This window comes from Patagioenas fasciata, chromosome 9, assembly GCF_037038585.1.
Source record: "Patagioenas fasciata isolate bPatFas1 chromosome 9, bPatFas1.hap1, whole genome shotgun sequence".
Taxonomy (NCBI): Eukaryota; Metazoa; Chordata; class Aves; order Columbiformes; family Columbidae; genus Patagioenas; species Patagioenas fasciata.
In genome coordinates this window covers 16,007,405-16,032,186 of record NC_092528.1, presented here as the reverse complement: position 1 = coordinate 16,032,186, position 24,782 = coordinate 16,007,405, and the positions used below count along the sequence as shown (strand labels likewise).

The window sequence follows — 24,782 nt, the reverse complement described above, 5'->3', positions numbered from 1 at the left end:
AATTACCAGTTCCTTTAAAAATGATGACTTACAGTCCCATAAAGTGAGGAAGGTATGCTTATATAGTTATCTTCAGTCTAGTAACTATATGGCACAATACTTACTACACAGAAAAACCCTGTAAACTGCTGATGCAGATTACCTTTGTAAGGAGTCTTTTTTGCTTAGTTAAACATGAATTCTGAGTATTCTTAAATTTAATATGTATTTATATTTGCTTTGTATTAACCATTTTACAATGTCTCACAGTAAAGTGACAACTGTTTGCTCTCATAGCCTACATTAAATGCTGCAGTCTTCCAAAACTGCCAGATACCAGTCCAAAGTGTTTCCAAACCATGACACTTTCAACATAAAATATTATTTCTTACACCACTTGTAAGTCCTAACAGTTGTTAGGACTTTGAGAGCAGGTTTCCATGTGTTCAGCAAATGAAATAATGTAGCTAAAAACTCTTTCGTAAGAAAATGATGAACTATAAGCAACTATCAGATAAACCAGTTTTTTGATAAATCAGCTCTTTTACAAAGGCAAAAGGTCTCTGGAGAAAATCTTACAAGATAAATATTTTATTTCACATAGTATTTTAACTACATTAGTAAACATTTTGGATTTTAAGTTAGCTACAAGTCTGCACAAAGGGGGTCATCCTCCTCCCACTGACCTTTACAAAAACTGAATAACCCTGTCACGTTGTTTTCTGTCTCTTTGTACAGTAAGAATTCATGAAAAATAACTTGTATTTCCAGCTCTCCAAAGTTAATGCTCCTGAGCATTAAACATCCATATATAAATCCCCATTTTAAAATTTCTAGGCACGGCACAGAAATACTTATTGTGCTATCACTATCAATCAGCAAGTGAACACTGTGCATCAAGCATGAGGGACAAGCTTTCCCACTCTGACTGGTCTGTCTCCTGGCTGAGGAGTCCAGCTGACAGCAACACACCTGAACTGACAGCTTAATGAAGCACTAATTAGCACACAGACTACAGCAGCACCCAATTACTCATCCAACATATGCTTATTTGGTTGAGAAGGACTGATATGGATTAATCCTATTGAGTTAAATTGCCTTGATCTTAATTTACTTAGTAAAAAACAGAATGGTAGCTTAAAGAATAAACTATATGGCAGAGGAGTTTGTCGCATAGATTAATCACCATAAAAAATTATTTCAGGATGAAAAGCATGCAGAAACTTCAGAATGCAACAGAAATGCATGCATCTATTTCCATAGATCATGTAATAATTTCTGCTTTCCCCGAGGCACTCAGTCTATCAGACAGAACTTCATTAAAAAGCCCAGCATGACTGACCCAGTAGCTGTCTTTCACCACAACAGGAGGGCTGCCGCTCCAGAACGCAAGCCACCTTGTGAAAACAAACACACCAGACTGCCAGAAGTAGGGATTTGCTCTGGCATGACAACCAACCAGTCTCGTGTCGCTGTCAAACCTTTCTTGGGAGCGGCTTTGGGAGGACGTGACCAAACCACCTTGCCCATGCTGAAGAAGCCAACTGGGAGTTTGGGTTTCTGGCAGAATGGATGGATTCAAAGATTTGGGAAATTTTGTCTGGAGACAGACAGTAATACCAGAATAATAAAATCTCTTTGGAAAGATTGAAGATATATAAGTATCAATGATTAAGATGAACAAGGTATCAGCTTTAGAAGGATTTGTCCAATAGGCCTTGAATTAATGAAGTAGTTACCTGTGGATGCAACTCTAAGCATATGATAACTATTTTAAATCCATGGAATTATTTACAAGATTTAAATTTCTTTATATGCTATAACATTTTGTTACTTTGGGATGTGAAAATAATTCCAACCCATACAATCAAGTGGCTGATACATGTGATGACAGGTAAAGCAAAATATATCTTTACATTCAGTTATTAATTTTTTTGTCACGGAGTTCATCATGTTACCTAAGGGAAAAAGAAAAGATTTAGAATCAGAGTCAAGTCCTGATACCAGCTATATCACTGCCAAAATCCACACTAGTTGCAACTAAATACATCTTGATTCTATAAATGAAGTTTGGCAAGACTAGACACATTGCAGAAGTGAAATACTTAGCTCAAAGGAAAAGGAGAATTTAATACTACTTCATGTTGACCTACCTTTAGGATATGAAAGAACAGAATCTAGTTTCCCTCTGTCATAAGGGAATAAACCAGAGCAAAGAGAAATGGTAGGACATGTGGAAACAAAATGGGGAAAAGAGATGTGGAACTTGATAAATAAGCAAGACAACAACATTCCAAACTATAAAAATTTTGGAAAACAAAAACCCTCTGAGTGAACACTTGGTTTGAAAAGAAACAGCTAGCTCCTGAAGCTCACACTGAGACAAATCCTTTACATTAGCAGTCAAGTACATATAATCTTGTTCATAACATGCAGCCTGATATTTCAGGTTTCTACATGTCAATGTTTTTAATCAGTCCATTCTACCAACAATTATTAACAAGATGAAAAGATGAATTCACTAAGTGAATTAAACTGGGCAATGCTGGATCCAGCATTGATTTTTTTTGTTAGTGCCTATTATTATTAAGGAAATATCTGCAAGAGAGGCGTGAAAGCAGGTTGATAATCCTCTTCTCACCAGAAGCATGCATGTAGAAGCACACAATCTGCCTTATGCATAATTTATTTCCAAGGCCTAGCAGTACCAGTCTCACTGATGAGCTATTGTGATGTTCTACCTTTATTCTCTTTGGACACCTGTATAACATAGCATTAAGCAAGAACACACACCCCCCCCCCAAAAAAAAAAAAAAAAAAAATCTAAATGTAAATTACTTGATGAATTTTTAGAAGTTCTAAAACAAAGGTAATGACTGACATTCAGTATTTCCGGCATATAACCAGCTGAAATCATGTAATTAGTAACTTTATCACAAACATAATGCACTAGAGAATAGTCAGTCTCACTTTGCAGCCCTTTTTTAAAGGTGCAGCAACAGTGATGCTTAAAAATCCCTTAATAAAGACAGTACATGTCTGTAATGCAGAACTGGTTCTATCAGTAACCTAGGACTCCCAATCCACATTGAACTTGATCTGACTGATGTCTGTTGTCGTTTTCATTGTTGATATCCCTTTGCATATCACAATGTGACCATCAATTAACTGTTTGCTCAGTGAACGTCAAGGCTGAAACGCACTAATGAGACAACATCTCAGTCAGAAGAGCTCACAGCCTGGGCTTCAGATTCAGAGGCATTTGCAGTTGCTCAGCGAGGTATCTTTTCCCAGCACTACATTTACAATTTAGTGTTCCCTTATTGTCTGGCACAACACAGTGGAGCCTTCTCCAGTAATAAACTTGCTTGCTAGAACCAGATCCTTTTGCTTGCTTGTACCCCTGTTCCATATGTATTTAATCCATTTATGTAGATCTAGTGATTTTTTTGAGTTTTTATGGCAACAGTTAATCACAGATGTGAAGTATTTAATACATTGTGGTGAATGCTAAGATTATTTAATTAATCACTGCAATAAGAAGGGTGGCAACCAAACATTACACACGTACTTTACGTGAAGTGTTACATGTTAGGTTACTAGTACAATCTTTTTTAGTTCAGGAATTCCTGTATTTCATGCTGTTAAGGTGATGTCCATTCCATTGACACAATCCTCACAGAGTAGCAAAACCTCCAAGTGCTGGGAAAACACTCACCAAGGAACATATGCTCCTAAAAGGGATAATAAATACTGTTCCAGCATATATAGGTTTAATTTATTTGACTTTAAAAAAAAATAATATGGCAAAGCTCATTAATCCCCTTTTTCCCTCCTCCATTGTGTTGGTTTCTACAGTAAGCCATGAAATGAGAAAAGCTGACATTTTGCAGAACTTCTGTCAATATTCCCACCTGTTTTGACTCTTCACCTTATTTATTTATTTTTTTTAATCATCAAACCAATATTCAGGATGAGATATAATTTTAATCCGTGCTTTTTCACTCCTGCCAATTTCGGTAAGCAACACATGCACAATAAAAACAGAGCATACTGGAACACAGGTTTTTATGGTGTACGGGAACAATGCAATGCGTTCAAAGGTCAGACAACTACTTTCATGACTATATATGGAAGTTAGTCCTCAAGTAACCATACAGACTATCAAGTGTTATCATTTGCATGGTTGCCATAATAAGCTGTAAGTACACCTTGATACTACATGAAACTACTTAGTACAGTTCAGTGGACCCCCATGCACCATCTTGGCTGCATTTCCTCTGAACACCACATCAGCCTGTGTAATGTTCCTATTCCACAGTTCACAAAGGCATCAAGGAATACACATGTGCGTTTAAATATCTTAGCACAATCACTTGTATCTACCTGTAAGAGAGAGCTGAGATTTAACTGCAGTCATGCTAACCACACTGGGTAACATTCACATAACTCCACAAAGTGGATGAGCCTCGAGGGCATAAAAGGACAATTAACATGTTCTTGTGCTCTGGAGCCTGCTGGCCCAAGGCAAAGTCATGCAGTCTCTTAAAAGTACGCTGACCTGCGGAGGCAAGTGGTAAAGAGGCAACGGAAGCCAAAGAAGATGGAGATCTGTGTGTGGAAGAATCACACAACTATAAAGTGAGAGGATTGCCCATGGTGAGGGCAGGAAGTAATGTCAGCTTTAGCAGAAATCTTGGTACTGCCACATGCACCACATTTGATAGTTGGCTGTACCAATCTGATTTTGTCCCTGAGTTCTGTCTGCAAGTGGCAAGCTCTACACACCTAAGACTCATTTCAGTAATATGAATTCTGCATTGGAAAATAAAGAATGGTGTCAAAGCACAGTATTTTCATTAGTAGTGAGTCACTCTCTCCAGCTGGATAATACACCTGCTCCTTCTCCTGAGGGTCAAGAGACATAAAAGCATAAAATAATGACATAAGGAAGAATGAAAGAAGATAATTAAGAGTACCTCACTCTCAGTGAAGGATAGGGAGCAGATCTCTCTTTAGTGAACTGCTATAAGTACTTATTACAGAAAATAAACAGCCTGAAATCCATGCTTGGTAAATGCTTAAAGAAATTGCACCACAAATTTGTATAGCATTCTACCTACAACAAATGGAAGCACTTCTACAATAGCTATATTAATAAGATCTCACTGTTAACTCAGGAGACTTCTAGGCAAAAGCACTTCTCTTCCCCCTGCGCCCCGCCACAAAGCACCTTGTGTACCCCACTTATGCTTTACCACCACCAACAAAATCAGCCAATGATTAAGTAAATTGCTCCTATTTCTTCGGATTGAAAGCTAAATAATAACATAGCCTGCTCAAACTCTCTCAAAATCTCAAGAAATATCTTACTTATCAGGGATGATACAGGAATTTCAGCTCCACATCAAATTAGCAGATAGTGTAATTTACACCTTTCTTAGTGTGATTGTTGTCTCAGGCTTGGAAGCTTACACTCAGAAAGCAGTTTTCACAATAAATAGGTTTTTTTGAACTGAAACTCTGCAGAAAATTTTGTGTTCAGAATAACACTGATAAAAAACCAAAAATCAAAAAACAAGACATACTTGGTCTTCCTGGACCATTATAGTTCTACTTAACAAAACATACAAAGCTACGTGGTTTCCGCTTTCTCTCTAAGAATGACTCCTGAAATACTAACATTTTAAAATCAGCTGGTAGAAAACATTACAATATGTGTTGAAAAACAAACTATGATAAAAAATAGTTATGTTTTGTAAAATTTCTCAAACCATCCCACATCCCTCCCATGCTAGCAAACTTAAAGTTCAGCAGACATACATACATTTTACAAGACAAAAAAAAATCTATTAATAAAAAAATTAGTAATGGGTTCCACAGAAAGCATCCACCAAAAATTAACCAGTAATTGAAAAACATACGTGCACCCACTTTGTGGACTGTTTTACATGCAAGACACATAGCCCTCACATAGTTCAAACACACAACAGAATTAGAAGCCTCCAATAGGATTTTATTTCAGCCCAGAATCAACACTAAGTTCATAAACAAATGCAGAAAAAGTTATATTTCCTAATGAGAAAAACAAAGCTCAGAATTGAATTTACCCTCACATAGTCTCCCTGCTATTCCTACTTATACATAGACTCTCTTATTTTACCCTTCTACACTTGGAAGTCTCGCAGCCCTGCTGCCCCTGCAGAGCTCACAGGCCGGGTCACAGGGCTACACTGACCAGCGCCTCCCGCCCTCAGTCCCACACACTGCGGGGGGTTGAGCTGCCCTTCGGGTTTTTCCACAAAACCTTTCATGCTTTATGCATTTAAGCGCGCTCACTCCCTCAAACGAACATAAACAAAAAGCAACATACGCTAAAACTTGAAAAAAATCCAAACTAACAATATTTCAAATATTAAGTACGCTTCTCACCGCTACCTACCGGGAGGAGCGCTGAGCCGGCGGGCGCTGAGCCTCCACACCTGCCAGAACGCGCCCTCCCGCCGCCAAGCGTGCCAGGCTCGCTCCTTCCACCCGCCTCCCCCCGGGCTCAGTCCGTGAAGAGGTGACACCAAGAACCGGCCACCCACGTCCCGCTCTCTCGCTCCGTACCTGCCCGCCTGCCGCCACCTCCCGCAGTGCGCGGCGCCCGCCCCGGCCCACGGCCACCTGCTGCCGGCGGGCGGACAGACGGGCAGCGCCGGCAGCCAATGACAAGGCGGCAGGGGCGGGCAGAGAGCCGCTCGAGGCCGTTCTCTGCAGCCTGAGGGACTAGTCTCACACCTGAGGACCCGGAGGCCAAGCTCGGGGCGGCAATGCGCCGGGGCACTCTGAGGAGAGGGGGAGCCCGGGGGAGCTGTGTGCTGCAGGGACCGCTCTAGCGGGGGCTTCTCACCCAGCACATCAGACCGGGGCCTCTCCCCTCGCTGTTTTAAATCACTCTCAGGACTGTGGCGTTTCCCGCCCCCGCTGTGCGCTGCGAGTCCCGAGGACCCGCGGTCCGTCCTCCACCGAGACGCCCGCCGTGGCCGGATCCCGCCCGGCGGTCCCGGCAGCTCCTCCGTGCCCATGCTAGGAAAGGGCCATGCCCTGGCGGAGTGCGCTCGGCCCGTTGTTAGCTGTCTGTGCGCTGCAGCGGAGATCCCTGTCCGGGCAGCGTGCGTCCTGGGGGAGCCCCTTGGAAATCGGTACTAAGCCGCCGTGTCCATGCTCCCGCCTAGTGATGAACCGGTTAAACTTCCGCCGCGCCGCCGGGGCGCGCAGCCGCCCTTTCGACGCTGCGGGAGTTTTGGGTCCTGCCGGACGCCGTCACGCAGTTCCCGCCTCGGCGGCGCGCGGCCCGTTTCAAAGCGGGAGCCATGGCGGAGCAGGGCCTGGAGATGGCCTCTGTGATCCCCGCGCTGAGGGAGCTGGCCAGGTAGGACGGACCCAGCCGCTGCTGGGTGTCCGGGGGCAAGCATGGCCGGCCTTGGCATCCGTGTGTAGCGTGGGGAGGTGGAAAAATAGGTTCCTTCCCTACCGCTGCGCGAGGTCTGGGGGCTGGGCCTGCGCCCTCCCCCTCCCCCTGGCCGCCGCCTCCCCCCCACCTGCCGGGGCTGCTCCTTCTCTCTCTCTCGCGGTCGGTGCTGGTCGAACCTGGAAGAGCCGTGTTGGCTTGCACAGTACCCTGCGTCCTGGGGACGCCTCTTGTGTTTGTGGTGTGGTTTCACTGAGAGTTAAGAGACCTTGAAAACGTTTGGCTCTAAAGTTTTGATGGCAGCATCAAGACTGCAGCTTTGATTTGTGGTAGGCAGATAGTTGACACGGATTCAATTGTATGTTGAAGATTTGACCTGACAAGAGGTAACTGTTGTCTTAGTCACCTGAGCAGTTGGTATTGACACTTTTTAGCCAGAGTATTGTTGGTTAATTACTTGAGTAATTTTGATTGATTCCAAAAGTTAAACGAGTTCTTAATTGTATTTTTCTTGGCACCAAAGCTGATTTATTGCTTGGTAGTAGCATGTGGATAAGTCTCTTAATCAGCCAGATGTGGATTTAATATATTTCAAACATAAATGTGTAACAAAACGGAACAATCTTCAGCACTTCATAAAACTCTGTACTACTGAAGACTGAAGAGAAAGGAATAGGCACTATGTTGGTCACTAAAGCAGGAAATCAATTTTTATTTCTTTTTGAAGACTTCTGGAAGGGGAAAAAAACCAAACAGTGTTTAACATGTTGTTGAGATAGACTTTGAATATTATTTTTGTATTTTAAAATAGATAATGTCAAAATAATGTGCTTTTAATTTTAGTGCTAGTCCAGAAGATTACAATACAGTTGTGCAGAAACCAAGACAAATACTCTGCCAGTTCATTGACAGAATTCTTACAGATGTAGACGTTGGTAAGTATTACATCCCTTCTTTTGAAATTATTATCTGCTTTATGAGTTAAGTAATTCCTGCCAAAAAAAAAAAAAAAAAGAAGTTACAACTCTCATTTCCACAAAGATTTAGTAGTTGAATGGAATACCATTTATGAGTTATTTTTCAGTAAGTACCATAATGAAGTACAGCCTTATTTTTATTTTTTTTATTCTAACAAAGCCTTATTTTAGTATTCCTTAAATAGCATTAAGGTTCTAATTATTACAGTACATTAAAAGCATTTTGGTAATTATGAAAAACATATCCTACAAAATATCATTTGTAGTTATCTGTATATTTGCACCAAGGAGAGTCACGATAGGGGTAACTTACAGATTCCAAGGTATAATTCATGTGGCTATATTAGGAAGACTGATCATTTGTGTAGTGAATCAATCAATTTAAGTATCTGTTAATTCTCTTATAGTCCTGGAAGAGAAGAGTATAAAAACAAAAAGCCAATCTGCTTTAGATAATGCTTTTGAATAAATGGGTGTTGTATTTTATCATTACCATGTAAATTTTCTGGTTAATTGCTATCTGATAGTTTTCTTCTTGTACTAACTATGTGGTATTTGGATAAATCTGATGTGATTCAGATGCCTGTTTCAATGGAGCTATACAGCACCATTACATATGTTTAGTATTTTTCTAAATTTTCTGATTCAGTAAACTGAATTTGCTATTTTATAGCTTATGTTTCTTGGAGATTTAGAATAATTCTTAGGTTTTTATCTACCAAGATCATATACCTGGGGAAAGTTCTGTGATTAAAACCTAACGTGTTAGCTACTTGCTCTTCTTCACTTATTAAACTGTTAAATATACTAACTAAATGTTAATGCCTGTACTGTTAATAATATTTAAGCTGATTAATGTGTGTATTTCTTCATACAGTTTCTTGTCACATAGAGAATTTACAATATGCACAAAATCATCTTTATTGATAAAGAAATTGATAATTATGCAGGTGTGCTACCATCTCATAGTATTTTATATAACGAATTTCTTCTTTCTCTTTAAGTGTGAACAAAATTTGAGAGATTGATTTATTGCAATGCTAATTCAGAAATGTGTATATTTTTTTCTTTTTTTTTTTTCCTCAAAGTTGCTTTGGAACTGGTTAAGAAATCAGATTCACAGCCAAGTTCTGTAATGTTGCTTGATTTTATTCAATACATCGTGAAATCTTCCCCACTTATGTTTGTAAATGTGCATGGAAATCAGGAGGAAACTGAATGCAGTTGCATTGGTGAGTTTGTTGGAAATATTTATGTTGAAGCTTAATATTTTCAGGATTTAGATTTTTCTGACAATGGGATCATACAAAATAACAAAAATGGGGAAAATGCTGATTTGTAAGTTTAGCGTTACTTATTTATAAGTAAGTGAATATTATGATAGACTTTTAGTGTTGTGAATTGTTTTGCACTTGTGCTAATGGAAATTTAACAGGACAGAGTTTGACCTTATTACCATTGCTTAATGATATTACCCTGTTCGTGTTGACGAGATACCCTGTACACATATTCAGTGCCTGAGGAAAATGTCTGGAACTACCAGGTGTAAAATATATTTTAAATTTTTTTTTCTTGTGTGCACTCCCCTCTCCCTACTCTTTTTCCTCTTTTTCAATAAGATCTGCTGAAGAAGTGTTCCAGTAAAGGCTCTCTGTTTACTAAGCTAACATTCATTTGTCTCAAGGAGTTTTCTTTTGTTTTACCGATGAGCAACCTGCTCATAATAGGATGTTTTGGCTTTTATTTCAATAATTTTCTGTTTGCTGTTTCTTTTTTATTGTACTAGAATTTAGTAACTGGATCATAACAAGGCTTCTCCGAATTGCTGCAACTCCAAACTGCAACACGTTGCACAAGAACATTTGTGATGTTATTTGCTCTTTACTTTTTCTGTTTAAAATGAAGAGTTGCTCCATTTTTGAAGTCCTAACAAAAGACTTGCTACAGCTTTTCCAAGACTTAATCTTCCTGCATGAAAGAGATGCGCAAAAGCATCTCTGCGGAGATGCATTGCTCTGGCCAGTGACTGTAAAGAGATTTTCAAGCAATACAAGTGACAACATGGGATATTTAAGATTAGCACCATTACAGCTGATGGGTATGCCCTATGTGGAATGTTTGGAAGTTATATTAATGTCTGTTCTGACAGATATTGTTGCAGATGTGTTTTTTGTAAGACAAGATACTGTTCTGTGGGGGATAGGCTGCTCCCTGTTGGAGTATGGCAGTCCAAAAGTTAAAGCTTTGGCAGTGAAGTTTTTAGTAAAATTAATTAATTTAGGAGGACCTCCGGACCAGCTGGCCAGTGTTTTCTTTACAGTCTTTTTTGGAATTCTCCAGTCAGCACTTGAAATGGATACTGAAGAATCAGAACTCTTTGGAGAACCACTCTTACTGCTTGTGAGGACATTGTTGCCTTTTGAAGCAGATTCTTACAAAAATATTGAACCTGTCTACTTGAATATGCTACTAGAGAAGCTCTGTGCATTGTTTGAAGGTGATGTATTTAGATGTCTTCAGTCTGAAAAGCTGAAAGCTGCTTTTTGCCATATACTGCAGTATTTTCTGGAGTTTGTTCCAGCTGGCTATGAATCTGCCTTACAAGTAAGAAAAGTCCATATCAGCACCGTATGTGGCATTTTTGTGAGTGTGCTTGGAACTCAGGAAGAACAAGAGGTAGGTTAACTTTAAAAACTGTGTTTATCATGTGACTAGATCACGTACAAAACCCTGTATCTGTGCAAAGAAGAAAATCTAGAAATTACTGCCTTTAGTTGTATAATTCAGTTGGTACTCTTTGTTTCTCAACTGTTTCACATATTTGTAGAGGTCAGATTTCTTTAATTAGGTGGGTGTAGCTGGACTTTGTTTTTTAGATATATTAAACTTGAGAAGCTATGCAGGCACAAGCGTCTGTCTATAATCGTAGTATAAATTGAGGATAAGGCACAGAGTACACTCATATAAAGGCAGCTTTATGAGTAAGTTTCCCTCATCTGAACTGCTCTCACTTTCTAACCATATGCTTTTAGTCATATTTGTTTGGGACAGGCAAACAGAAAGGTTTGAATTAAAATAGAATCATAGAATAGTTTGGGTTGGAAGGGTCATTTAGTCCAACCCCCTGCCATCAGCAGGGACATCTTCAACTAGGTCAGGTTGCTCAGAGCCCCCATCCAGCCTGACCTTGAATGTTTCCAGGGATGGGGCATCCACCACCTCTCCGGTCAACCTTGGGCTGGTGTTTCATCACCCTCGTGTAAAAAATGTCTTCCTTGTGTCCAATCTAAATCTATGTGCTTTTAGTTTAAAATAATAACAAAGTGTTGATACGCTCAGTGTTCCCTCTACCCCATACACCCACATGTGTATCGTATCTATTGTCTCTTAAGCTTTGTGTTGTCTGTCTTGATGGCTTTGGTAGCAAGGTATTGTGGCAAGAACTAGGAAACAGCAGTACAAGCTGCATTGTCGCGGGTAGGAACACAGGAAACTTCATTGCTTATGAGAGTTTTCATCTTGTAGTTAACATTTTTGAACATAAAGGTTTTTAAGAACTTTGTTACCATAATTTGAAATTTTATATTTTAAGGTAATAATATCAAGTCTTTGAGAAAGTAAGGCATAGCATACATCATGGTACCTCTGTGGTTTGTCTGTTCCAGTATCTAGTGAGCCCACTTTTTACAGCATTAAAAACACAAACAGAAGAAATTCTTCAGGACCTTCATCGGAACCAGCTAGATACTTCTGATACTGACGGGTGGAGCAGCAGCAGTGATGAAGTTCCGCCGAAAAGACAACGACTAAGCCTAGCAACAAAGCATCCAAAGAAATCGCCTACACCAATAATGTATGACGCTTACTCGATAACTACTTTTATAGTAATTTCGCTATTGGATAATAACTGACAACTTTTTTGAGGCAGTTGCTTCATAACAGTCACATTAAAAGATATTCTAGGAAAATATCTAAATGATATTTTGAAGGATCAGAATCCATACATTATTTTTAAGCCAGACTTTAGTTAAAGAGGCTGTATGTTTAATATGTTCAATGTAAATTATTTTTATTTTTACACACTGAAACAGAAGAGTGGAGAGACTACATATAGAATGACAGAATCGTATGTGGCTATGCTGTTGCACTGGATGTACTTAAAGCAGGTCTAGTTAAGTCAGGTTGTTCTCAGGTGAACAAAGCCAGTTCTCTGAGCTTCAGCTTGTGCTGTGCTTCAGCTCCCTGATTATCTTGGACTTGTTCCAGCATGTTGATCTCTTTCTTGTATTTGAGTACTCAAATCCAGCTCCAGCATGGTGTTCTCCAGGTGTGGGCTCATAGTCACTCTTCACTCTTGATAATACAACCCAGTATGTAGTTGATCTTCTTTGCAACAACTGCTCTTACATTCAATTTTTCTGTAAGTCCTCTGGGTCATTTTTTCCGAAGCTGCTTGCTAGTCAGTCAGCCATCAGCCTGTTTTGTTGCATTGTTTTTTTTGTGCAGTTGCAGGACTTTTCATTTGTCTCTGCTGACCTTCATGAGGTTCTTGTCAGTGAGGTTTCCAGCCAGTTGAGGTCCTCTGAATAAGCAGCTCTCATTTTATCCACAGAGCCACCTGTCTTATTGTAGAAAGGAATCAAGTTAGCCTGGCTGATTATAGCATCATGCTTAACTTCAGAATTAGTATCGTGTTCTCCCAAAGTGTGCATTTAAACTAAAGCTTCCTTTGGTATTTTCATAATCCTGTATCCAATAGGGATTAGCTCTGTTTTTACTGTGATGATGTATCTTTTCTGGGGGGAAAAAAAAAAAAAAATATGTGTTGGAAAATAATTAATATGGTCAAATTACAGATTTAGTCCTGTAAACATGAAATCGAAGAGCACTCTGTGGAATGCCATCTCAAAGAAAGCTGCCTCCTTAATATTTCTCCTTGAGAAAGAAATTCTGACAGCGGATATTCTTCAGACTGTAGAAGGGATTGCTGTAATTCTGCGACTAGCTGCTTTGTGCATAGTTCATTGTTCTCCCCCAACAAATTCTACCAGGTAAAGGCACCAAGGTGAAATCGTGAGGCCATTAGTTTCTTGTGACTGTTATTATGATTTGTGTAGATTACTCTAATATTTGTCCATGTATTGGAACAAATATTGGGTAAATCCTGTATGTTTTGAAGTAGTGCATTTTCATAGTAACTTTGCTTAGAAGCAGTATTAAATGTTTGTGGTCTCTTGCACTGATCATATGATTTCTGTTTTAACAGCACAGATCACAAAGTAACTCATCCATGTAACTCTGACACCTGTAAGAATACTCTGAGCTCCTCAGATGCAGTGGTGAACATACAGTTCACATGGATTTCCTCTGATTTTATCACAAGAATAGTGAAAGTCTGCAGAAACCTGTTAGAGGCTGCTACACAGATTGTTAACTTAGAACAAGTGATTGACAGAATAGTGAGAATCTTTGATGCTTTGCTGTATGCACAAGGTGAGAAATCCTTTAAGCTAGTGTGTCTCTTATTGAATTTATAAATCAGGAATGCATCTGACTAAATTCGTCTGCTGTGGTAGAGGTACTGAAATTATGGATCTTGTGTTAGAACTGCAATTCCTGTACAAAAAAGGCTGAATAAAAAAGGAGACAATTTATCTCTGTTTAGAGAGCTTCCTTTGCTTTCCTTTTTGAACATGATTTACTAGTCTTTGTATTTCTGTTGATTTTATCTGAACGAGAGAATACATGGGGATAGTGAATGTGTTTAAGAAAGAAATCAAGTTTTAGCAGTTTTCTTTTTAAAATACACGGAGGCAATGTGTCTTACTGTCTGTTTCACTCAAAGATTTCAAAGCTTCTGACCAGCATCAGCAAATGTGGCAGGCAGGAAGTGTACCAAAAATATTAAGTATTTGCATGTTTGTTTATAAAGTAACTGATAGGATGAAGGTCAGACTCTAAGACTGAAGTGTTGCTATGAGTTCAGTTTACTTGCCATCCCAAAATCCACCTGAGTCTTCACACAAATCCAGAGATACTGAAGTTGTGTTCATTCTGCTGCTTATGTATTACATGCTGTCAACTGTTTAATGAAATTTTTATATTATTTTGATCCAACACTATATATTTTTTTTATTATATGTCTAAAAGGTAGGAGATTGACACGTGGAAATAGTGATACTGATCTGATGGAAAAAATGTACATTTGTTTTATAAACTATACAGAGCTGTAGAAGTATAAATTTTGTTTGGTTTTTATTATTATTTCTTCCCTGTAGTGAAAATTCCACTGAGTGATCAGATTCTTGACAACTTATGTGGATTACTGTCTCTGCCCTGGATTTACAGCCATCCTGATGATTCTTCTTTTAAGCCATCTGCTTTTGGGTTTGATCCGCTAGCTTTGAGTCAAAAAACTGCAAAGAGTTTCTGTAAGTATGTTGAAGTATGTCAAACCTAACATTTCTCTGGAATGATTGTTCCAAAATGAAATTATTTTCTTCGCCCTCTTATGATGATTGATGATGTTAAAAATTTAAATCAATTAATTATCTGCTTTATTTATTTTTTTTTTCTCTTTAGCACCCCAAGTTCAATCACACTGTGCCTTCCTTCTGTCTCTCTTCCCAAGAAAGATTTGTCTGGATTGGAGAAAATCCGTTTTTCATTGGGCACTACAAAGTCCCCACGAAGTAATTCGAGCTGCTTGTGTTAAAGGATTCTCTCTCCTGCTTCATCCATCAAGTGTACAGTCCTCCACTATGATTCCCAAATCTCTTTTGTATGTATTAATGCTGCTTTTCTGTCTTCATGCAAGAAGAAAAACACACAAATAAGAAATGTATTATAAGAAGAAAAATAAGTATTTATTTTTGTTTCAACTAGAATTTGCTAGATCTCAATTTCAGAAATCGTAGACTATCAACAGGATAGGTGGAAGTGGTGATGTTTGTATGATAGAATAATGTTCACTTATCATGTCAGTATACAAGTTACTTCGCTAGTTGAAGACTCCATTTCTCATTAACACATTTAAACTGAGGAGTGGAAAGGAGATATCTTTGTTGGTTAAATCCACATTATATTTGTCTGTATGTCTCTGAAAATCTCTCCAGTTTCTCTGCCTTTTTTATATCTATCTTGTTGTCTTCTGTCCTATTGTGTCTAGTCTTCAGTTTCTTTATAACATGCCATACTCACCATGCTCATTGTTACTTCACACATTTCACAGAAGTTGAGGATAATCTGAAAAGGAAAAAGATAGTTTAATGTGACAGATCCTTAAGTTCTCCTAATAGTACTTTCAATATAGTTAAGAGAACAAAGTAAAACCACAAATTTCTACGTAAATGATCTATTAAACTGTTTTTATATTTGTTTCCATTTCAGAAATCAAATCAAAGATGAGTCTGAGCTAGTGAAGGAGGCTTGTGCTGCTGTAGTTGGGAAATTATCTTGCTGTCTTGCTGGTACATTTAGTGTGCGACCTTCCTTAGCAGACTCTGCTATTAAGCACGTTACTTGTGATATTTTATGTAGCAGCCTCACTGTGACTTCTGCTCATGAAAAATCTTGTTCTGTGCAAGCCTGTGTTTTCAAGCCATTTCTTATTCTCCTTGAGAATGAAGTATCCAGTTCAGTAAAGCTAGGTACGTGACTTTGACTTTATTGGCATTTTGCACCTCTGCATGAGGTACGAAGTCACTACTTCTTTCTCCATTCCTTTTTTTATAACCATAATAGTGCTTGAAATGTGGTATTTTGGTTGGTGTCACTGCTAATGTTTGATGTTTTTATTGATATTCTTATTGAACTACCTTGGCTTAATTTTGGTCTGTGGCTATATCTAGAAATATAATACTTGATAAAATCTGAGTTTTAAGTATCTTGTCTGGCTTGAAGATATTTACTCTTTCGATTTAAAAAAAAAAAAAAAACGAAAACCAACAACATGAAGTACTTTATGGCTTATTTGCATCACTGTTTTGTGCATTTCAATATATTTTTAAAAGCATTAAAAATATCTGTCCTTTCCTTCTTCAACCCATGCCACCCAGCATTTATAGAAAATATACCTCATCTTTGCAAACATGTGGATTTTAACACTGATGAGTCCAGTGTGAAGATTCTTGTTGGGTCTTTATTAAATCTAATGGAAGATCCAGACAAAGACGTAAGAGTGGCTTTCAGTGACTGCATAAAGAACATACTAGAATCCTTAGACTCTGAAGAAGGCTTCATAAAAGAGGTGAAATTTTTTTTGTTGTTATTATTCCTAACTTAACCGTGGTTTTTGTTTCACTAATGTCAAACACTCAAAAATGTTGTTTGTTTTTGTTTTTTTTTTTAATTTTCCTGTGTTCCAGCTGTTTGTTTCGAGAATGAAAGAAGCCTATACAAAGGCCAAAATATCAAGAAATAATGAGCTTAAAGATACCTTGATTCTCACAACAGGAGATATTGGAAGGTATTTTTGTTAGTATCTTGAAAATTGCAAAGTAGTGTCAGTTTGCGATGCAAAGTAACTTTTTGTTCAAGTGTAAATGTAAAATTAAATTACTTATTTCAAGGTCAACTTTTGTCCAGAGTCCTTTGCAACTGTACTAAGCTGTTGATTCATATTCCTCATTTTCTTCTGCCCTGTCATAGGAAGTACAGCTAAGCTATGCAAATACAATTATGAGTCATTTTGCATGATGATAATTGTATATTCTTAAGTCCTTTTATTAATGCAATGATTTTTTTTTCCTTTTTGAATCTTTCTTCTGCTTACTTTCTAAGGGCATCAAAAGGGGATTTGGTACCATTCGCCCTCTTGCATTTGTTACACTGTTTGTTGTCCAAGTCAGCTTCTGTGGCTGGAGCAGCATACACAGAAATTCAATCCTTGGCAGCTGCTAAGTCCATAAAACTGCAAGCATTTTTCAGTCAGTACAAGAAGCCTATCTGTCAGGTAAGAAAATCTGTCAGTTTAGAAAGGCATACATTTAGGTTTTTTTTGTGTATTTTGAAAATGGTCTTAAAGGTAAAAATTACAGTATACTACAAGGTGAAATCTCAGAGGACAAGAAAGAGGTGTTTTAAAACAAAACAACACAAACCCCTTACAAACATTCAGGAAGGAATGGAAAATCTTTGACTTTATCATGGTCTTCTCCCCTCAACAGTATTGGCTGTTGGTTTTTTTTTTCCCTAGGTGCTGTCATTCTGAAATAAAGGAACTCTATTGTTTCTTGCATTATGTGGTACCATTGCCGCAAGAGGCTATGATTTAAAACTGGAACTGAAGTCAACATTTTACAGGCATAATACTGATATGAGCGATTTGTTCTTTTGTTATAACCAGTACCTAAAGACAGAAATTCTGTTTAAAAGAAAATTATCAAAACCAGACTTTTCTAATTTTGCATATTTTTTTAATAATGCAATGTCTGAATCCAGGGTTGCAAAATTAAATGCAAGTATTAAGTGGGTGATAGTCCAGTTCTATTGCAAAGCAATAATCATAGATCTGTGTGCAACAGATGATAAATGGGAAAGAAAAACAGATTCACAGAAAGAGAAGCAAGACCCTTGTGTTTATTTTTAGGGAGCGAAAAAGGGAAAAATAATACTAACTGTGTATTTCTTCATGCCTAGTTTCTAGTGGAATCCCTGCACTCCAGCCAGATGGCAGTGTCAAGTGCTCTGTGCCAGGGTAACGAGCTACAAACAGCTGCCCACCAGAGAGAAATGGCTCTGGACATGTTATCTGAGGTTGCCAATGTATTTGATTTTCCAGATCTAAATCGCTTTCTCTCAGTAAGTTGGTCAGTCCTTTTTACTTTAGATTTTTGTGTGTGTGTTTATGGATTTCTATTTTGGTACACAGTTTTCTGTGAATTTCACAGATCTGAATCTATTTTCTCTAGTTTCTGTTATTTATTGTAAGATGGTATACTTTCGGATTGCTGCAACTGGGAGCTCAAATATAGAGGAACAGTTTTATCAACGAGTTACAGTGATGGCTACAGTGCTATAATTCAAGTATGACAGGTGATGAACTAAGGTCCAGAGTACTGCTTGAGTATATTTACATTAACGATTTAGTGCACTTTGAGTGATTCTTTGCAAGGTGTGATTTTTGCATAGTATCTGCTTTCTTGTTTCACATGAAGAAAGCTGTTGTTCTGTGGATACATCTCTTCTTGATCTGGTTAGGTATCTGTTTTACTTGAAGCTTAAGTAGGTCTATACTCATGTTTGTCATTTGCTTGTTGGTGGATGGGAAATGCACAACTGTTGAGTAAACAGTGTTCTAGTTGGCTGGTAGGTGGTTGGGATGGTGGTGGTGTGTGTGGTTGTGGGCTTTTGTTGTTGTTGTGGGGTTTTTTGTGTTTGTTTTACTTAAGATTTTCTTCTTTGGACAATATGGATAGACACAGAAAATGCTAGCTCGCTTTTTGTTTGCATGTTTCTTAGTATTAATTAGATGAAGCACCCCCTTAAGTAATTATTTTATCAGCATTTTCACTAGGTATTTCTATTTCATTAAAGTTGTTCTTTATTCATACCTGTGGTCATATATTTGACCAGAGATGTGTATTGTTGCACTGACACGAATGGAACAAAGCTGAACCCTGGGTTTCTGGAGGGGTTTTGTTTGTTTGTTTTTTCTATTAAGTCTTGTTCTTAATTTATCAGCGGACCCTACAAGTTTTGCTTCCTGACCTTGCAGCTAAGGCTAGTCCTGCAGCCTCCACACTTATTCGAACCATAGCAAAACAGCTGAATGTAAATCGAAGAGAGATTTTAATCAATAACTTCAAATACATCTTCTCCCATTTGGTCTGTTCGTGCTCCAAGGATGAGCTTGAGCGGGCACTTCATTACCTCAAGGTAAATTGGCATTTGCTCTATTACACGTGCAGATTAGGAGCAGCAATTGATGAATAATGAGCTTTCTGCTTTCTTTGAGTTAAGGTCTTGCAAAGCATAGGTAGGGAAATCGTATATTCAGAAGTTTCTTTTTGCTATTATTTGTAATCTTCTCTGTTGGCTCTGAGGAACTGTTGTAAGATATTTTACTAACTTAAAAACTCTGAAAACTTAGTTTATCTAACCTTGAGCTGATGGGAAGCTTTTCCTTTGATTTCTATGGTAAATCGGAGTCTGAAGCCTGCTGTCTCTCTGTGTACTAATTTCATTGTTATGAAATGAAGGCTTTGTTTCTGCTTGCTATTTGATTACAGAATGAGACTGAGATAGAGCTGGGCAGCTTGCTGAGACAGGATTACCAAGGATTGCATAATGAATTACTGCTGCGTATAGGAGAACACTATCAACAGGTCTTCAATGGTTTGTCAATATTGGCTTCATTTGCATCTCATGATGATCCTTATCAGGGACCTAGAGAAATTACATCACCTGAACAAATGGTAAGGACATAAAAATATTAATGTTCAGATTTGTTCAATTATTTTTGTCTCCAGCCTGAGAGTGGAGACAACTTGACATTCTGTGAACATCACTTATTCAAGGCAAAAAGTGGAGGAAAGTCTGGCATTTCATACTAAGTATTCCTATAATAGGGAGATACGTACCAAGTATGCACTAAAAACACCCCCCCCCCCCCCAAACAAACAAACAAACAACAAAATACAAACAACTACAAAGACCCCCACCAAACAAACAAACCACCCTCCCACATACACAAACACACACACTCTCAAATCCTACTTAAACAAAAAACCCTACAGCCCAGGGGGAACGTTTTTCATTAACACCAATATTTTTTTAAGAAGCAGTGTATATATTTGGGATGCTTCTCACTTGCCTTTCAGAATTAGCATTTCATACCTGATTTTTGATTTATTAAGCTTAGGAATGTGTTAAGAGTAAGATTATTTACTTCTAACTTTGATTTTTCTTCTCCTTCCCTCTCCCCTTCACAGGCTGATTATCTGCAACCTAAATTGCTTGGTATCTTGGCTTTTTTTAACATGCAGTTACTGAGTTCTAGTGTGGGCATTGAGGATAAAAAAATGGTGCGTAAATTTAATTTTTAATATTTAAAAAAAAAAACAAGGGCTGTTTTAGTATTCCAGACTTAATTATGTATTCGTGCAACTGTAACTGAAGTTTCAAAGATACTAAGCTACCCACGTGATTCCTGAAAACTGTTGGTGTCACTGTTGGTAGGACTTCTGTGTAAGCTTGGAAGTTTTTGTTTCTTTAATGGTCAAAGAATGTACATATTTCAGTCAAACATGGTATATGTAACAAGGTGCTCAACCAGTAATTATAGAGGAGGAATCCAAGAGTATGTTTTATGTGTGTGAAAAAAAGAGGAGGATGAGAGAATATGGAAGAAAACTAATTACTGCAGGGAACAGGGCTTACAGTGGCACTAAGAGCAAAGCTAAAGAAAACATGATGCAAATCCAAGAGAAACTGGGCACTATTGGTTTTGCTTCTCACGGAACAGCTCCTTTCAGCTTTACAGTAGAGAGCATTTAGAAAAATTGGAGCTCACACCTCTGCTGTGGTGGTGCTTCTAGCCACAAGACAAGGCATTTAGCCACCTCATCGAGGTAGTGTGGATGACTTCTATAGGGAATTCTTCAGTGCTAGAATGTATATATCCTTTACATTGACAAACTGTATTTTCTCTGGGGTTTTCTCAAGCTTTTTGATTCTCAGATAATCACATTGAGATGCTCTCGTTTTCATAGCCCCATGTCTTCATGCTTTCTGAGTGTCTTCATTTGTGTAGTATTTCTTCTGATGCACCTGCTATTGTTTCTACCTTTCTTCTTCTCTTTTTTTGGTCTTGGTAAGTTTCCCTTTCCGTGACCTTTCCTCAAGCTCAGGTTTCTTCCTGTGCTACTGATCTGTCATGCTGGACATTGTATTACCTTGTTTGGTACAGTGTTACTGTGACTGAAATATCTCCTGCTTTTTCTGCATCTCAGTATTCTTTCTATGTCTTTCATCAGTCCCTTTGACAGCTGAGTTATTACCTGTTCCCTGAAGCTGACCAACCACTTCTGCCAGAAGCTCTATGTCAATTCTGTTGTTGGTGCAGTTAGAGGTTGGGTTTTTGTTTTGGTGGGGCTTGTTTTGGGGTTTTTAATGCAAGTTTATTTTCTCTCTGTTTTCAAATCCCAGCTTTTCAGCTTCTAAAACTTTGGACATGTAGTAAATCATGCTTTATAACAGAGTTCTGTAACCATTAGCTTCTTTGGTGTCCACAGTTCTTGCCTCATCAGTCTGTGAACAACCTGTATAATGACTCTTTGTTGCAATCCTGTCATTACAGATCCCCTTTTATTCTCTTTTTCTCTAACCCCCAAATTCTTTATTGAAATATCAAACTGCATTTGCTGTCTTTATACGGTATGATTTCTGAAGCCAGGGTAGCCTGATTTTTTTTTCAGAAAACATGGCTTCCACCTGATACACTAAAATGACATTTCTCTGTGTCTAGGCTTTAAACAGTCTTATGTCTTTAATGAAGCTCATGGGTTCCAAACACATCAGTTCAGTAAGAGTGAAGATGATGACTACACTGAGAACAGCTCTAAGATACAAGGATGACTTTCCAGAACTGTGTTGCAGGTGAACTGATAGTGTACCCATACAGTGACACATGTGCCATTTTTGTCCTTGAATACACTGTATTGTTCTAGAAAATAATCTAAACTACAGAGCTGAAATAACTTTAAATGCTTCTCATGATTCACCTAAAATGTCCATAATGGAGAGAAGAATCCCTGATTACAATTGTTTTGTTGTCTTGTCTTGTTTAGAGCCTGGGATTGTTTTGTTCGAAGTCTGGATCACTCATACCTTGGCTCCTTGCTTAGTCATGTGATAGTGGCATTATTGCCCCTTATACATATCCAACCAAAGGAAACTACAGCAGTATTTTACTTTCTTATAGTTGAGAACAGGTACCGTACAAAATATTATCAGTTATGTGGATTAAACCCTGTAATAGGAATGGGGATAACCCTAAATTAAAGTTGTTTTTTTTAAAAATTGAATTTACTTTTTTTCCTACCTTTCAAGCCTTTATTTTTCTAGTCATTACATTTCACTGCTTTCTTGTGATGGGTTTTTAAGATTTTTCTGATCCAAGTAATGTTTGTTATGTTCTTTGCAATATTTTTTGTACCTATTAGGGACGCAGTACGAGACTTTTTACATGAAATATATTTTCTGCCTGACCTTCCAGAACTAAAAGAAATTCAAGTCGTCCTTCAGGAATACAGAAAAGTACAGCTTCTTTTATTTATTTGTTTATTTTTAATGCATCAAATGAATTAATGACAAGTGAAGAAAACATGTGAAGTGTTTTTTTTAAGCGGAAATAGTATTTATCTGCCTCCACAACAAAACAGAATTTGTGTATCGCAGGAATACCTTGAAGCAGGTTCTGATTCTTTCTTATGAGTGAAATACGCTCACATTTAACATGCTTGTTTCTGAAGTGTCTTCTGAACGCTGAGGTTTCAGCCTTGAGACTAAACAGGTTATAAGATTAAATGTCAGCACTATTACCTGTGGCAATGTGTTACAATGTGCTACAAGAGAAGATGCTTTTAATTTGAACTCTCTGTGGTATTCTCTCTGAAGGTAACAGTTTGTCTGTTTTTAGGAATAGCCCATGGTCCGTTTCTTTTGCTTGCTCTCAAAATGGTCAGGGAATAAATGGGAAGCAGCAATTTTTTAGTGGCAATAAGGTAACGAGTAAAAATTGACTTGATTTTAGATAAAGAGGTGCTCAAAGCAAAACATTTGCTTCTGATTTAATAATTTTTATTTAGACAATCATATAGCACCTTTTAGAAGAAAACATTTTTAAAAAATAGAAAGACAGTGGTATAAGCTTGTAGGTGAGAATGTAAGCAGAAAGGAAGTTGATTCTATGTGTTCTCACTTGTGTTCTTTGAGATGCTGCTTAAACATGTTCCTTTCATACTTAACTTGACCTTCTTACGTCATGTCTTGTTCAGGAATCCTCCAAAAGCACTGATTTGCAGACAACACTGCAACTGTCTATGAGAGCTATTCAGCACGAGAATGTGGATGTTCGTATTCATGCACTTACCAGCCTGAAAGAAACGTTATATAGAAATCAGGTATAGAAAACCTCTTCAGTAGAATTAAAAATAAATAAGAGTAGCATCTGGACCAATAATCTAAAACTCCCTACTGTTACTGGGCATTCAGATGAACTGTGTTATTCCTCACAATTTATTAAGCTAGCCATTTCTCAGTATAATGGAGCGAAGGGATTCTTTTTCATCATGTCTGCTTGTGAGAGGATTTTAAAATCTTCCTAATCTCTGTGATGCTGATGCAGCACAGCTAGTGGTATATTTCTTATCTCTTTCAACCATGAGGAAAGACGTATCTAGGAAAGATGTTTCTAAGAAGTCCATTTCCACAATCTATTGTGTGGGCTTGTTCTCTGTTAGAACATGTGTGGCTTTTGTATCAGGAGACTAATACATTAAGGCCAGCTTTTTTGTGTGTGAGTGCAATATCTGAAAGAATTAAGATGTACAGAACCACCTCACACCTTTGATTTCTTTTTTTCTTCCTTTTTTGCTTTCCACCCTGAAAAATTTGAATGTGTTTATCGTATTCAAATAAATGTTATAGCCAGTACAAGTTACTAAGGTACTGCTTTATAAATTTCTGTGGTTATTAGCCCGAAAAGGTGTATGTGATGTATTAAAAAAAATCGGTCCTCTTAGTAGCTGTGAGATTGTGGGACACTTTTCAGTAAGAAATTTTTTTAAAACCTAGCTAAAAGAACAAATGGTCCTTATACATATTGCTGGCCAATTAGTAATTCTTGCAGCTCCGGTCAGCAAAATCTCAGCATGACTTGCTTAGTTAGAAGTCTAGAAGATAATTGAGGAAAATCAAGCTTAATTATTTCCACAAGTCATGGAACTATTTTCTCTTCATGTTGGCTGTGGTTTCAATTTTCATTAAACATAACAATGGCAAACATCTTCACGTTATTAAGATAATTTTATTTCTGCATTTGAACTAAATGTGGAAGCGGTGAATAAAAGCTGGGCCAAAATAAAAAGGAAAAGAAATCCAATTAAAATGATGGACATTGATTAAAGGATTTGATACCTTGGGATTTGCAGGGTCTGAGGGTGAAAAAAAGATGAACAAATGGTAAGTAATAAGGATACAAATGGCAGCAAAACCAGAAGGTATGACAACAGCTGCATGAAAGAATTTGAATGCAAGTATCAGAACACATGAAGAAAAGGGAGAGATAAGTGAAAAAGATTAATGTAGAAAAGAAGAGGGGTTCTTGATAAGACAAGGAAAGAAAAAGAAGCTAGTAGAGAGGTGTC

At 37.9% G+C, this 24,782-nt stretch overlaps 2 protein-coding genes across 8 annotated transcripts in view; one reads left to right on the top strand and one right to left on the bottom strand.

Moving 5' to 3' along the window:
* Positions 1-7,143, bottom strand: part of PLS1 (plastin 1) — a 44,444-nt gene extending 37,301 nt beyond the window's left edge. For 3 of the 5 annotated variants that reach the window (XR_011740500.1, XR_011740501.1, XM_071812525.1), the window contains exon 1: positions 6,875-7,143. Coding sequence is in view for 1 of the 5 variants with exons in the window: in XM_071812525.1 (XP_071668626.1) it covers positions 6,875-6,883 (9 nt within the window). In the remaining 4 variants the exon portion in view is untranslated. Of the gene's footprint in view, positions 1-6,421; positions 6,563-6,591; positions 6,709-6,874 lie in introns of those variants that run through there. The other 2 variants (XM_065845038.2, XM_065845039.2) reach the window with 2 other exon arrangements.
* Positions 7,144-7,260: 117 nt separating this feature from the next.
* Positions 7,261-24,782, top strand: part of ATR (ATR serine/threonine kinase) — a 40,304-nt gene continuing 22,782 nt past the window's right edge. For 2 of the 3 annotated variants that reach the window (XM_065844512.2, XM_065844511.2), the window contains exons 1-21: positions 7,261-7,396; positions 8,279-8,370; positions 9,501-9,644; positions 10,199-11,088; positions 12,078-12,265; positions 13,269-13,463; positions 13,679-13,905; positions 14,691-14,843; positions 14,995-15,193; positions 15,802-16,061; positions 16,470-16,660; positions 16,779-16,879; positions 17,194-17,365; positions 18,052-18,213; positions 19,096-19,290; positions 19,644-19,829; positions 20,346-20,438; positions 21,881-22,011; positions 22,203-22,346; positions 22,578-22,671; positions 23,412-23,537. In XM_065844512.2, coding sequence (XP_065700584.1) covers positions 7,338-7,396; positions 8,279-8,370; positions 9,501-9,644; positions 10,199-11,088; positions 12,078-12,265; positions 13,269-13,463; positions 13,679-13,905; positions 14,691-14,843; positions 14,995-15,193; positions 15,802-16,061; positions 16,470-16,660; positions 16,779-16,879; positions 17,194-17,365; positions 18,052-18,213; positions 19,096-19,290; positions 19,644-19,829; positions 20,346-20,438; positions 21,881-22,011; positions 22,203-22,346; positions 22,578-22,671; positions 23,412-23,537 — 4,002 coding nt within the window. In that variant the 5' untranslated portion in view covers positions 7,261-7,337. Of the gene's footprint in view, positions 7,397-7,727; positions 7,822-8,278; positions 8,371-9,500; positions 9,645-10,198; positions 11,089-12,077; positions 12,266-13,268; positions 13,464-13,678; positions 13,906-14,690; positions 14,844-14,994; positions 15,194-15,801; positions 16,062-16,469; positions 16,661-16,778; positions 16,880-17,193; positions 17,366-18,051; positions 18,214-19,095; positions 19,291-19,643; positions 19,830-20,345; positions 20,439-21,880; positions 22,012-22,202; positions 22,347-22,577; positions 22,672-23,411; positions 23,538-24,782 lie in introns of those variants that run through there. The other variant, XM_071812524.1, reaches the window with a different exon arrangement.